Source organism: Channa argus, chromosome 14, assembly GCF_033026475.1.
Source record: "Channa argus isolate prfri chromosome 14, Channa argus male v1.0, whole genome shotgun sequence".
Classification (NCBI taxonomy): Eukaryota; Metazoa; Chordata; class Actinopteri; order Anabantiformes; family Channidae; genus Channa; species Channa argus.
Window position 1 is genome coordinate 7,027,119 of NC_090210.1, and position 15,662 is coordinate 7,042,780.

A 15,662-nucleotide genomic window follows, 5' to 3' on the forward strand; every position below is an offset into this window, starting at 1 on the left:
TGTGATTTCTTTTGAGAGCATCCCTTGGGCTAAATGTATTCCTAATCATAAATTTAATCTACCCTAATTCAAGCTGTATATTTACCAACTCAATTGCACCTATATACCAGCAGTGCAGAAGGCAACAGCTCTCCTGCTGCCACAGTAGGTACACTCAATCTTTATTAGCAATCGTGATGGAAATATGTTCCGGTTATTGCCTTTTTTTTACAACACTTTGACTGACATGAATTTTATTGTTTTAGCACCAAGGCCATATTGATTACAATGTACAGTGACAGCCTGCGGGAGAAAAACACGGGCAGCAAGCGAATGAGGGAGGGGTTATAAACATTGAAAGGAAAGAGATGCGGCAGGGTAGCTTGCGTACCCCTGTTGTGGAGTTGAGCTCAGCCAGGATGAAGAAGACATACTCCTGCCCTGGCTCGAGAGCTCGGTTCTCAAAGCCTCCATAGTCCAGCTGATCCCCCAGGGTGAAGAAGGCAGGTAGGGTGGCAGGTGTGAAACGGGCTGTGATGTAAGCCCGTCGCAAGTCCACCTGCTTCTGCTGCCGAGAATCCCTCTGCCTTTGACTGATGTCTTTTAACAGCTGTGAGAGAGAAGGAAAACAGAGAGAGGGAATTCACACAGACAAGAAAAACTAGATGTTCCAATATCTATGACTAATGTTTAAACACTGATATTAAATTAAAAGGGGTAAGCATTGCCAGGAGTTTTCCGCTGTGGGATCGTGTGTGTGTGTGTGTGTGTGTGTGTGTGTGTGTTTGTGTTTATAAGTTCTTTCCTCCTTCCAGGCACCAATATCAGCATGCATTGTCATTGTTGTAGTTCTCACCTCCTCTAAGTCCATTTCATCTGGGCTTTTGAGGTGTCTGATGACGCCGCGGGTTCTCCTCAGCGGAACCACAACCACATAAACATTCCTGTGGGAGCACAAAAGACAAACAACACAGCTGTACACTACAGTAACAAACACATCTGAAAATATTTTCATGTTTCCTTGTTGATGTGTAGAGACTGTATCTTGAGACATTACCAGCGACTGTCAGGTAATGTTACCATCATGCCCCACACCTTAAGAGAGTGCCATCATTTGACCTCTCACTCCCCCTGTCTATGAAAGTGTGTCTCTTTTCAAACCTAAAATCTCCCTGTCAGCCTTACTTGACAGGACTACGGGACTCCAGCGACGGCAGAATTATGGTGACGGTGGTCTCTGTGTCGCGTGTGTGGTCAATCTCAGGGCGGCGGATGATGATTGGTGGGGAGGTCTTGGCAGTTATGCGGTGGCGAAGGCCTCCCATATTGCCCTCTGGAGCAGTTATCTTGAAGTCATAGCTAGTGTTGGGCTGAAGGTTTGGGATGACTGCCTTTTTAAGACGAGCATCCACCTCCATCTTTTGGCGATTGTACTCCACCTGCAGGATAGGTCAGGCAAAGGTCAAACAGGCAAAGAGGCCTATTCATTTACTGTCTGGTAACATTCTATCCTTTACAGTTCAGGCCTCTTTTGGGAAGCGTCTGCACACATTAAACCCAATTTCTCTGTATATTTTTTGGCCCTGTTTTATTGGTTCTGGAAATGAAAAGGATTTATTACACTGTTGGACTGCCACACTGCCCTGATTTACTCCAGATTTGAAAGAAAATGTTCCAACATTTTGGAAATATGCTTATTTGCTTTCTTGTAGAGATTTAGATGAGAAGATTGATACCTCTTTCATATCTGAGCCAGCAGACAGCTAACTTAGCTTAGCATAAAGATTTGAAGCGGGAGGGCTATGGGCGACTAAATTCCCCCACCAGCGCCTCCAAAGCTTTTCTAATTAACACCATATAACTCCTTTGTTTAATCCTTACAAAAGCCGAGGTACAAAAACAACAATTTGTTATTTTATGAAAGATTATGTGTAAACTTCTTGGCCATAACCAGTTGCCAGGCAACCGGTGGAGACTCAAGGCCAAGAAAGATGTGGGTACACAGCCCCCTGTAAAATGTTTGTGTCTGCAATAAACAAACTAAAGTAGATATCTCATGTTAATTAGCGAGGTTGAGAGGTGCTGTAGGCCCCTCTTATATGTGTCTTTTTTATATAGCCTTTCATAGCACTAGTTCGTAATGCAAACATCCTGCAGGTGGAACAGTAGGTGTTAGCTCTTCTAATTCAGGTGTTTATTTACACTGGGCTCACATATATTAAAAATAAAACAATTTATGGTAATATATTATACTATTAATTAAAAAAACACCCAGTAAACCCAGACTTCTTTTCATTATCACAGCTATTGACAGACTACGCATTTGTCACCACACATGTAGGCTACAAGTTAATGGACATACAGTAAAGTGATACGGGTTGCTGCTTTCTGGAAACTCCCAGGTCAGAAGAACACTGGTCTTAGTGGCCAAATTGACTGAAAAATTCCTCGGAACATCTGAAAAACAAGCAAACATACAAAATAGCATGACTTATGATGAAGCATTTTATTCATGTCATAGGTTCCTCGGCTTTCCCACTGCAAACCTGTGTAAACGGAGGAGACGTCAGTCAGATCTGTTACTGGGGGAAGAATACATGATGCTTAGGAGGATGGGCAGGTGATGAGGGAAAGAGTGGATGGCAAGAGTAATAAGTACAAACAACAGACAGACTGGCTGCGGGAATGTGACATGCCACATTCTCAACTGTGTAAGGTTTGTTAGACTCAAAATTCAGCAGGTCAGCAAAGGCTTTGGAAAAGGTGACGGTGGAGGTCTATCAGATAAAAACGGCTTACCTGCAGATACTGCACCAGATGCCCGTTTTCACTTTAATGCAGACTTACCTTCTGTATTAGATACTGTATATCCGAGCTCGATATTGACTTTTACCTGAGGGTTTGTGATAAGCAGTGCTGTTGAAGCAAACATCCATTAACATTCAGCCTGCTGCCACTGGTGAAGGGAAGGTGATGAAGGTATAAGTGAGTGAGTGGCAGAGATTGGGGGGAGTACTTGTGTTCCCCTGGACTTTGCAGTTCTGAGCTTCTCTGAAGTGCACAGGTGAAAGGCTGACCTATAAGAACTGGTCCAGACTTCATTTAGTTTTGTGCTTTGGAGTGAAATCCATAGTAAGGGGAACGGAGATGTAAAGCTGAACCAGTGCTTAGAAGGTGAAGGGTGTTCCTGAGGCCTGAGGCTAGCCCTACCTGTTTCAAAGGCCAAGGTTTGGCACACCAGAGGTGGGCTGAAGGGGCCTGGCCCTGCCTTGTTGTGGGCTCTGAGCTGTAACTCATAGGCTGTGCTGTGATTTAGGCCCAGGACGGTGTAGCTGGACTCACTCGCTGGTAGTATAATTAGCCATGGGGGAGCAGGGGGCACTATGGCAGAGGATCCAGGATCAGTGGATGGTTTTGGACCTGCAGCCTCCTTATAAGCTATCGTGTACTCTGTAATGACACCATAGGACTCCTCTGGGGCAGGGGGAAGCCAGGAGAACTGAAGGGAGCAGCATGTGGCATTTACCAATTCAGATATTTTGGGATATCCCAAGGGCGGGAACATGGGAATTGTTATTTCCTGCTGCACTGCATCTCCGTAGCCTGCTCTGCTCTTAGCAGAGAGGACAAAGATGTAGGAGGAGCCTGGGGAGAGGTCTTTGACAGTGAAGTTCTTTTCCCGATTTGTGAAATCCACTGTAGTATCTAAAGAAGTATTCTTGAGGCCAAACTGTAGGCGGTAGCTCTGGATTTCCACAGGCACCCCTCGACCATCAGAGGCTGATTCAGAGCACCCCAGTGGAGGAGCCCATCGCACGACCACTGATGGACCTGATCCTGGACGGAGCCATAGGGAGGGGGGACCAGGTACTGCACATGACAGTGTAGCCAGTGAGATATATATTTATATATAAACATGTATAATGTAAATGATGTAGAAGAATGTGAATTGATTTGATGCTTTATTTAGTGCTTTAAGCGTGGTGCAGCTTACTGTAAGATCAATTTTTGAGTATGTTACTAAATCCAGTGCACTGAACTGTATACTTGGCATATGCTTACCAATCCCTAGGGTCTGCACCAGTTTGGCTTTGCTGTGCGCTCCATCCCCTTTGGTGGTGTATGCTGCCACTGATACAGAGTACAAAGTCTCTGCTTTCAGACCTCCCAAAATCAGCTCCTGTATGAGGGGAAAAAACACCATCATCAAACTTTGCAAAGTATTTTTTTTTTCAAAATGACTCAATACACAGATCTCTTCTTTCACTGTCTTAAGATTTATGCATATGTAGGAAACAATGAAAAAGTAATGTAACCCAGGCTAATCACATTTTTGGTGGTCATACATAATGAGAATTTCTAACTCAGTGTAATCTATTTGATGTATTGTGCTGTACTTATTAATAGTGACTTCATTTATAGTGAGATGAGGATGGCTTGTCTGCACTCACATACTGAGTTGAGTCATCCTCCTCCATCTTATCCCACAGACAAGGCACACCCCGCAGGAAGCCAAGACAGATGAGAGAGTGAGTCAAAGGACCAAAACAAAAAGGGGGGAGGGGTGTCTAATAAAAAATAAATGAACATCATTTAATCATTTAAATGTTCGGTTATGGTACAACCTGAGACTCATCCAATAGGAGGTCTTTGATTCGGCGAAGGTTGCGCGATTCACCGCTCTCTGCATGGCTGAAATGCACCTGGTAACCACGGATTTGGCCGTGCCGTAACCGAGGTAACACTGAACGCCAAGTGACTCTAAGTGCTGAGGAGTTGAGCGGCTGGACATCCACTTGACGAGGGGCTGCACCAGGAACTGAGCACACATACAGTACACGTACAAATAGAATTAATGAACTGAGCAACCATCTTCTCGGACGGTTAACAATCAACAAAACAGTCAACACTGTTCAACGCTTGATCTGCAATGCTCACTCTTACCGTCCTCATCAGTTCTGCAAAGCATAGCTGGGCTGTTGGGTCCAGTTCCCTCTGCAGTGGAAGCCGCAACAGTGATGTTATACCAGCTCCATTTCTCCAGCCCCTCTATCAGTGTCTGCCCCTGCTGGTCTGGGATAGGAAGCCCCTTTACCTCCTGGTCCTGACCTCCGCCTCCTGCCCCAAAAACTCTCTGGTATCTCAGCTCATAACCTGCCAACTTGCCATTCTGTCCCTCCACTGGAGGAGGACTCCAACTTACTCTCAATGAGGTGGAGCTGGCACTCTCGCAGGACACACCCTCAGGTGCAGCTGAGGGCTCTGTTTGAACATAGGGGAACGAGGGCAATTGGCAAAGAGTTTAGGAAGAGACCCAAGAGAACAGGGTTGCAAAAGCACGTGAGGGGAAAAATACAAGTAAAAGGATAAAAGATAAGGATAAACAGGAAACAAGAAACTAAGGTAAACTCAACTGTAAGACAAAAATAATTTCGGGCAAAAAAAGCGGAGCAAGCACATAATGTAAGCATCATTTTTGGCTTAGAACCTAATGAAATAAACCAGAGACTATCAGCCCTGAGTGGACAACTTAATTACACCCGAGGAGAATGTACATCTGATACCAAATAATTACGTTTTATCCTTTGGCCATAGCTAGTGGCATTAAAGGATATGCATTTATGAATGAAAAAGAGATCACGTTCTTTGTAAAGCCGGGATGCACAGCTCAGTGCACAGCAGCACAGACAAATATATACATTTCACAACACCAACCCTCATGGTGGCATAATCCTCGAGTCCTTGGGATAATAGAGTGGTCTGAGACCTTCCCCTGCTGGATGGGGGGAGGAGGAGGAGCTCATATGCTTCACAGGGAGAAGAAGACAAAGTGTAAACCGATCTCACACAGTGCCAAAAGGATTTAGAAGGCGAGTTAAAAAAAATAAAAAACAAAACAAAACAAGGAACCCGGAAGATAAAGGCACTCAGACGGATATTGAAAGTCAGGCTAGAAAGATGAATTTCAGACAAGAACTGAATCAGAAGTAGTTTGGGATATTTACTGTAACAAACACGAATACAGCAATAGACACAGACCCAGCATCACACACCTTTAACTCCCCAGGTGTCACTCACCCCGTATAATGTTTTTTAAGTGGAAATAATTTCAAAAAACACCTAATGTAAAGAGTTGCTGTCAAAGGCTTAAGTTAACTTAGGCTCAGTCAATGAGCAAGCATTGCCCTTCTCGCCAATTGAAGAAGGCCAAAGTCAGGGTGGAAGCTCCCAGTTGTCAGTAAAGAAGTGAACACACTTCTGGTCAACTAGCTAGTTTTAGCTGCAGAAAGATGTTATTGTCGCTGAATCAGGGGCTTGTAAACCCTTAATTTCTGCATTAGATGAGACAGTGAACATCTTGAGGGCGTAGGTGAAGAGCTGAGCGGCACACTCAGTGGGGAAAGGATGGGGTGGGGGGGGAGTAGTGGGCAAAGTGCTACTGCAAACTTTTTTCCAAAACTTGCATATCATAGCTTTAAAGGGCACACTCACACACACACACACACACACACACACACACACACACACAGCGGTTCTCATTGTCGAAGCGTCTAGGCTTGTGCGTGAGTTTGGAGTATATAGAATGTGTGTATGTGTGGGAATGTAATAGTCATAGCTGACAGGTTCAAGTATCTATCCACTCAGCCGTACAGCCACTGTTCTGTTGGCCTCGGGGGACAATCTAGATGTGCACCAAAGCTTGGCGATAACAAAGCGCACACAACCTCCCTGGGAAATGAATTCTGCTGCATGAAATAGTCTGCTTATCTGGCACCTTCCCTTTTTGTGAACCACCCCCTCCAGCTTGCCACCTTGTTCTTTCTTTCTCTTTGGAGGTGAAAGGAAACCAGCTAAAAACGTTTAGCACATTCTCTACTCAGTTCTAAAAAAAACAAAAAACGATCAGATTGTGAATAGACAATGCATTTTTGTGACTGCTGAGTAGCTGAAAATACTTAACAAAAACTTACCACAGAAGTGATACAGCGCCATGAGCCGCAAGACTTTTTTGACCACAACTACTTGTCTAATTCTTTTCCTTGAGCCATTTTCTCTGTTAATTCAGCATTTTTTATTTCAGAGCAAATGTGAAATAACGTATGAGAAAAGGAGGCAAGGGAGAGAACCTAAGTTCCACTTGAATAAAATACAGACTGGCCGGGACTTACCTGTCAACATAGCAGGCCAACCACCATCCTTTAATGCTCCTCAACACTGGCTGCTAGCCAATAAGTGGCAGACAGTTTCACCCTTTCAAAGACATTAGACACTGATAGAGTGGAAAAAGCAAAAGCAGGGTGAAGAAGAGGAAAAGTGAAACATTAATCGGTGCTCCATCTCCATCTGTCATGATGTTTTGGCTGTGTAAGAAAGCAAGAGGCTGAGCGGAGGAAGAAAGGCACAGTCAAACGTAGATGGATGGATGAGAGGGGGGTGTTGGACAGATAGGTTGATAAACAAGATAGACGAAGAGAGGCAGACATGGTTCCCAGGTTTCACCAGGTCAGGAGCTGAGGACAATATCATTTCATCTGTGTGTGTGTGTAGAGCATGAAACATTTGCATGAGATTTGTGTGTTTGATTGAAACAAAATACAGTCAAAATCTGTGGGTGCCTGCAGGTACAGAACCCAGTCAAATTAGGGACGTACTGGCTTGTGAAGTCCTCTGCACCAATTCGTTAGTGAACGCTCCGATGCCTTTGTTTGAGATGGCAGCCAGGGAGAAGGAGTACTCAGTGTTCGCTTTCAGACCCTCCACTGTGTAAGAATTCCTTGGCCCAAAGGTCAGCTTCTCCTTTGAGAGAGAGAGGATTGAGGAGAAGGAGGAGGACAAGAGGTGGCATAAGGGAAGTGAAAAATAAAACATTAAATGAGTGTTGGAGAGAGGCAGAGATGAGACTGTAACCAAAAGACACAGTAGCAATTGTCTCTGGGGTTAATCTTTTAAACTCCTTCTGCTGTCCTTTTATCTCTCAGTCTTGTTAAGAAATCCACTGAGCAGACAGATTTATTAAAGAGTATGAAAGGTCTTACCAAGGTGCCAAACTTGACAGGTTTGTAGAGCAGCTCATAGCTGACAATTCCCTCCTTGGTGTAAGCAGGTTCCCAGGTCAACTCAATGCTGGTGTCTGTCACCTTACCAGCCTTAAACTTCCCTGGTTGGCCTGGGACTGAACAGAACAACACAGAGTTAGTCCATCCCTTCCCACTCTGTCCATTTATACCAACATGGCGTTTTGTTTTTCATTAGCAAGTTTCTTCTTTTCATTTTTATTTTTTATTTTGATGCCTTGTTATGTGAGTGGATTTTATTGTTTCCATTGGTTTTGCATTGTTGTTTTCACTCTATCATGCTGAATAGAGCTACAGAAATTACAGGCATGATTGTTGGTATCATTAAACTAAGAATATGAATGTCAATGTCCATCAAATGTAATGCAACCACACCCACACACTTTTCAAACGCTTAAACCATGATTAAGGATGTTTTGTTTTCATATCAAAAATAAAAATTTTAACGATTTTAGTTGATTGTGAATATCCTAAAGTTAAACACACAACCACATTTTCTAATATACCTCATATCTTTATTCTTACCCCTCTCATGTTGTAGCAGTAGCTCAACCTATGCAGAAGTTTAAACCACTAATACCATCACAGATTTTGGAGTAATCACCTCTTTGTACCTCCCATTACATAAAACCTGCAACTTCACAGCGGCTGTCACAGCAACATGAGCAGCTCCGAGGTACGAGGGACATTTCTGGCTCTTAATCCCTGTTTCCTTTTCATAAGTCCCCACAGTTTTGTCCCAGTAGGTAGAATTCTTTTTGAAGAAGTCATATTTTCTGACAGGTCAAGCTTATTTGTAAAGCATTTCACAGTGGATTGCTTCTCAAACTTTACATAAGTCACTCGAATAAGCTACTTAGCAGTTTGTACACACACACACACACACACACACACACACAGACACACACAAATAATGACTCATTTATGCTCTGCGGCACATGCACGTCTGAAAAACAACCTCTACTCTCGAACGCATGAATAAATGAAGACCACTACTTAGCTCCGATCTATGCAGTGGCATGCATGATAAATTTACTCACTCGCACAAAAAAATCTACCAATAATTGTTTTTATGCAGACACACACACACAAACAGGCACTGACCTCCAGGCATGACTTTAACATGTATTGGGTCGGAGAAGGGTCCGTCTCCTACAGAGGTAAAGGCTAGAACCTGAATAGTGTAGGTTTCTGATGTGACAAGGTTTTGAATGGTGGTGATCACGCTGTCCTGGACGTTATGGATTTGCCACTCATTCATAGGCTGGGATGGATCCATGGTGTAGTACACACGATAGCCTTTCACCTGGAAAAAACAGAAAGTGAGAGAAATGCAGATTAATAAACAGTAAAGATCAGTTTGCTGGATAGGGATTGGACTTTAAAGTCATTGTTATTAGATGGTAGGTATATGTTTGTATTTATGAAATGGTATTTGTATGTTTGCCTTTATGTTAGAAAAAAAACATTCCCTGAAATGCTCTCTCCTTTTCTTAAAATAATAAACACAAAACCCAAACTTCAATCTACATTCACAAACCCCTTCACTTGTCTGGCAAAACCCAAGTATTAACAAAAAACGTGTTAAATTATGTTTGCTCAAAACTGAACACTGTTGTCAGATGACACACAAAACCAGCCAAGGCAAACAAAAAAACAAAAAAAAGGAAAAATTTAACAAACACTGAACTCTTAGCAGGATAGAAAATCTTTACTCATACATTCAGCATGTTTTTGTATTTATGACGATCTGCGTTATTTTATGTGTACCAGAAACCCCACAAAAACAATTATATATTTATGAGTGGTAGTTTATCTGTTTACATTCACAGTGGAAAATGTTAATAACTCATTCTGCATCAGGCCTGTAAATGGGCCACAGAACTTCTCATCCCAGTCTTTTTACAGATAAAGTTCATTACACGTTCATTAGGTTTTTATACTGTAACACTACATTGACAATTTCATCTAAATTGTTTTATCCTGTTCCCTATCTAGAGACATCCTACTGTGTACTTTTACTGTACTGTAAATTATACATGTATTTTTCAGCATGGAGGCCAAAGAGAATGAGACCAAACACTATTTATCATTGTTGCTCTTATGTTATCTGATATGCCTGCTCATGTTCTTCCTTGTTCTCCTCCTCTTCCTACTCATCCACCACCTCTGACACATACAGTAATCCTCTTCCAACTAACACAAAGCCCCTAACCTGGCCTTTACATTGTGTACATTCGGGGTTAAAGCACAATAAAAAACTGTGTGTACGGTTTTGACTTGTAGTGTGTTAACAATGACAATCTTTTGATGACCTTTGTTGTGTAAGTTAAATTTAATTTAATGTCCCTGTCCTCCATTCAGTGTAATCCATAACACAATCTTTGAACACGACAAGTGTTTTGTGCAGCCAGATTCACATATGTGAATTATGTGATGCCCTCACATATTGTACACTGATAAACAAACCTTACTATAAGAATGACCCAACCAGTTTATCTACCATCTCCTCCTATGGGGTTTGTTTAGAGCAGTTCAGAGTATGTAATCCCACTGCCATGACATTGCCCTAACTCTGCATCTTTCATGTTATTACACTTTCATATCTCTAATCCTCATATGCTCTCAAACACTTTTTATGAACCTACTCTACAGTTAGGTTGACTAGAAAAAGGAAATAGGCCTCAAGAGGGAGGGCGCTTAACTTAGAGAGGACAGTCCGATTGCCTTTTCTTTCTTTAGAGAGAGGGTAAGTAGCAAGGGAATAGCAGGAGGGAAATCTGGCACAATCCTCGCAAAGTACACTAACCTGCACGCTGGAATAAAACTCCCAATGGTGAGTTTTATTAAGCCTTTATCATTTTAACCTCGTTTGGCTCAGGGAGGGTACAGTAAATGCAAGTCCCACCATTTAGCATTAATAAGTACGTTTAGCAGAACATTTAATAAAGCTTGCATAATGCACTATAATGAAAGTCTAAGCACTTATATTACTCAGGCACATTTTAATAAATAGGGTATTTTTAGCAATAACAATGTCTAGTTTGCTAGAGTTTGTCCCATGTGATTCGGGATTGGATGACAGCTGAACCTACATAAAAGAAACAGGCTCAGGGAAGGATTATGATGCATTTAACATTTTTGAGTCAGACAGGGAGAACATGTTTAAGACTACAACCGGTTGGCAGAAAACCAAAAGAAGCTTTTTCCATTTTTCTCCCACCTGCCCATTGGGTTCCTCCGGCTCCTCCCAGCGGACCATCACAGTGCTCTGCGAAATAATGTGGGCCTGGACATTTCGGGGAGGGCTGGCCGGCGCTTGTTCCCCTGTGCGAGCCTCCACGCGTGCAGAGGGGGGCCCCTGGCCAATGCTGTTAAAGGCTGACACTCTGATTTCATACTCAGTGTTGGGGTACAGTCCCCCAATGCTGTAGCGGGTGGTGGTGATGCTGTCCACCGTCTCATACTTGCTGTCTGGCCCTTTGGCTCTATATTGGATGATATAGTAGGACACGGGATCTGGATTGCCGGAGTCCCAGGTGATGGTCACACTGGTGGCGGTGGTCTCCGTGACAATGGGTGTACCAGGAGGTTTTGGCAAAGCTTGGAAAGAGAGGTGAAGAATGTTATACAATTTATTATCTATTGGTTTCTGTCCATAACTCACATGTTATGGCCTTATGTCATATGATAACTGCAGCTACTTTCCTTTGTGCTGTTAATCTTGTGCATAGTTTTGTTCGATTAAAAGTTGCAAGTTTACTCTAATATAGTTTCATTTAAAAAAAATCTCAGCATATAAAAATATTTTGAATTATATTTAAATTGACCTTGCACGATGCTATGTGTAAGGCTAAACAGTGTTGAGGGTTTTCTGAATTCTACAGTACTTATTATGTATTATTTTTTCGGATGAAAACCCAATCCAACTGAATCTTTTCTTCAATAAAGCAAAAAGACATTGTCCCACTATTCTTTCCCCTTTCTAGGAGCGACAACGATTAATCTTGTTAGTAGAATGTCCCTTACTCTTGACTAAGACCTGTGCAGTGGCCTCGATAATACCCAGGCTACTCATTGCCACACAGGTGTAGTTCGCTGACTCCCGGACACCGTTGAGCTCCAGCACGTTGCGGCCAATCGGCATTTCATCCTCTGGGGTCAGGTCCTCAGTGCCCAGCATCCACTTGACATAGGGCATGGGAGAGCCCACGGCCACACAGGTGATGTTGACGCTGCCGCCCGGCATGATCTCATGGTTGGAGGGGAGGATGGAGAAACGAGGGGGCACACGGCGCACTGGGAAAGGAGGAGAGTCGGGGGTAGAAAAGGAGAGGGGCATGGGGGTTGCAGGGTGGGTGAGGTGGGGGAGGAGAAAAGAGGGTAAGGGAATGAGGAGAAGAAAGGCGGAGAGAGAGCAGAAGGAGGGGGAAGGAGTAAGGGGCAGAGAATGAGAGAGAGAGGCAGAAAGCAAGATAGAGATTGAGAGAGAGAGAGAGAGAGAAGGGGTCAAGAAAGATAAAAAGAAAGAGAGGAGAGGTAACAGGAAGGGGGAGAATGAACTTCAGGGTTTTTACAGAAAATTACAAAGGGATATTTCAAGCTTAGTCCCAATTACTTTATGGCACTGATGACTCCAACAGAAAGACACAAATCTTGTGTTGAGCTCAACCAATCAGAGTGAGCTGCCTACTCAAAATAATATTGTGACAAACTCTTGAGTATCACTTCAACCAGGACATGATACCTATAGTCAGTTTCTCTGCTTTAACAGTTTTCTTATTAGTTCAGCAGAATATATGAGGCATAAAACTTTGTAAATTAAGGTATTGATTTTTAGTTTATCATGATTATATTTCCCCCTTTAGGCATGCTAAACTTTACCACAAACTTCAGTGAGAACTTTACTTCATTGAGATTTCTGGGTCTTAAGGTGCCTCTGCAATAGATGGACTCTTTTTTTAGAGGGTGTATGCATCCTTGGGGCCGATCAATAGGCCCCGCTTGCTATTTACGTCCCCATGAGAAGAACAAGTGAAATGGCAAGTTACATCTAATACTGCATCTGTCGGAGCTTGGTTGACTACATATCAGCGAGAGATGCACCGAGAGACTGAACTCATAGGTCACTTGCATGCCTGGGCGACTCAAGAGGGATAGTATGGTGAAGAAACACAAAGAAGAGAACGAAGAACTGAAGCCTGAGAGGGAGACAGAAAGAAGCAAGACAAGAGCAGAGACACTGGAGAGACAGAGAGAGGCATAGAGGAGGTGTTAAAGAGAGAGAGACAGAGACAGAAAGAAAGAGAGAGAGGCAGCTCTGCTTCTCTTCCAGACAATGACAAGCAATGTAGCAAAGGACAGCCACATTGTACAACAAGATACTGTACAATACATAGGATTCATAACTGATACACTGTGTAGTCAAATGAATTGAAAATGTGGACAGGAGTGGATCGAGGGTTCTAATAGGGTGTTGTGGCAATTACAGAGTGATCATTGGACACATTAAGTAAAGAACACCAAGACAGCATGAAAAAGGCAGAACGGGAAAGAACGAGTGCGAGCAAAAAGAGCGATATGTGAGGTAGTATGTGCATGTTTATAAGTTAATAAACTTATGTACATGTGTCTGTCGCTCCTACACATCAGGGTGCAGACAGAATGCAGAAGAAGAAGAGAAAAAAAGGGGGGAGGGAAAGGAAGGGGGAAAAGACAGGGAAGTGGAGATAAAGAGAGGATTAGAAGAGGGTTTTGGGGAAGGAGGGAAAAGGGGGGAAGAAAAGAGGAGCGAGGAAGAAGAAAAAAACATGGATCTATTTAAAAACACAGCTATAAACCAGAGTCAGGCCCATTCAGAAATTAGGCTTCTTCAAAAGTGAGAAAAGAAATAAAAGGACTATTAGAGATCGGATGTTGAAGGAACAGAGAAGAAGAGGGTACCCCAGAGTCACAACACAGGAACACAAAGAGACAGAGAGAAAATGGACAAACATCTCTGGATGAAAGGAGAGAATGAAAGGGAAGGCAGACAGAGAGCAGAAACATTGTTGAAAAACTCAACTCGTAGGAAGCTTATACGTGTAATAACAACATGATTATGTAAACCAACAAATGCTCCAAAAGTAGACAACTAAAAAAAATTATTAAAATAAAATAAAAAAAAACTAATCTGCTAAAACCAGTAGGAAAGCAATAAATTAGTTTTACTGAAAAGATTTGCAAACCCAGAAGCAATTCTAATTCATAAATATATCAATATATGCAAAAGGCAATTAAAAATAAATTAAATGAAGATGGGTACATTTGCTGCATAACCTCGACTCCTTAATGTGTAACATCATTACTTGGAATCTTCACGGGCCTCATCCCCCTACTCAAAGAATCTAGAGACAGTTGGATAGAAGTTAACATTTTTGCATGATTTCAACAAATAAAAAAAAAAAAAGTTGTTGTGATGTAACTGTCATTTCATGAACAGATAAAAGGGCAAAGCATCTGCAAAACTTTGTAGGGAAAAAAAAGGTGGAAGATACCCAGAATTGGATACAGATGTTGAAGACAAGAAAGGGACAAAGAGACAAAGACAAGTAGATCTGTTAGAGACAGACATGATTAGGCAGGCATCTCCTCATCTCAGCATGCTGGAGACAAACAGACACCTACATGCATATGACAGACACAGCAGGTGCGATGCAGCATGAGAAGAGTGTCAGTTTTATTCACTCAGTTTTAGTTCTTGTAGCTGTATGAACCATGTGAAAAACAAACAAAAGAAAACAGTTAATCCAATATATGAATTAGTTTGGTAATATGAGCTTTGATGGGATGAAGGTGAAGGGGAGGTGAAAAAAAAAAAACGAAAATTCAGTCAGAACCAGAGAAGACTGAAGATTCTACCTCTGAGACATAGCGGAGTACTCTACAATGAAGTGAGCTCATAACAAGGGATAATCCTTCACATGCTCACAGAGCCTCTAGCTTAAAGTTAATCGAGCTGGGTCGCATGACACCCCTCCATTTTCTATACAGTTTGCAAGAGCCAGGAGCTTCAATCTTTATTAGTGGAGCTATCATTAGTCCTGTCCTCTGCAGGGAGTCTGGAGGCTACGGACTAGGGAGACCTTGGCACAGCCACAAGGATTACTGCTGTATCTCAGCGCTGCTATATAGCCGTTCAGGACGGTTGGTGGGCTGACATTTAAGGAACACCACCATGTCTGTCTCAAGGACACAGCTTTTATTAACCACGGTAATAAGAGAATTATTAATATCCTCTAGATATATAAAATTGTGAATGGATATGATTAATTTCAAATGTCAGTCAACAGAGGTGTATTGGAGTGTTTGCTGGAGATAGCAACAGTGAGGAAAAGTAAAACATGCAGTTGGTCTATGAAACACTGAAGTCATCATATTCCTGCACCTGTAAATACTGTATAGCTTACTGACAGTGTACTGTCAGTATGAATTATAGTAAAAATTATCTAGATCCTTCATTTAAGTACAATTTGTAAATTAATATCCCACTGAAACCAAAAGTTCAACACTGAAAAATATTGTTTAAGGAATTATTAGCACATATACCTATTGTTGAAAGTGGCAGTT

General features: G+C 42.4%; 1 protein-coding gene across 1 annotated transcript in view; it reads right to left on the minus strand.

The window, feature by feature from the left end:
- The window catches only part of LOC137098305 (receptor-type tyrosine-protein phosphatase S-like), a 64,586-nt gene that overhangs the window by 12,612 nt on the left and 36,312 nt on the right, over positions 1-15,662 (minus strand). The window contains exons 8-22 of the mRNA XM_067474425.1: positions 13,681-13,695; positions 12,084-12,353; positions 11,278-11,657; positions 9,159-9,360; positions 8,016-8,152; positions 7,632-7,776; positions 4,924-5,241; positions 4,605-4,798; positions 4,431-4,457; positions 4,042-4,159; positions 3,190-3,849; positions 2,342-2,436; positions 1,165-1,418; positions 836-923; positions 371-589 (exon numbers count right to left, since the gene is read on the minus strand). Of these exons, the coding sequence (XP_067330526.1) occupies positions 371-589; positions 836-923; positions 1,165-1,418; positions 2,342-2,436; positions 3,190-3,849; positions 4,042-4,159; positions 4,431-4,457; positions 4,605-4,798; positions 4,924-5,241; positions 7,632-7,776; positions 8,016-8,152; positions 9,159-9,360; positions 11,278-11,657; positions 12,084-12,353; positions 13,681-13,695 (3,122 nt within the window). The remainder of the gene's footprint in view (positions 1-370; positions 590-835; positions 924-1,164; positions 1,419-2,341; positions 2,437-3,189; positions 3,850-4,041; positions 4,160-4,430; positions 4,458-4,604; positions 4,799-4,923; positions 5,242-7,631; positions 7,777-8,015; positions 8,153-9,158; positions 9,361-11,277; positions 11,658-12,083; positions 12,354-13,680; positions 13,696-15,662) is intronic.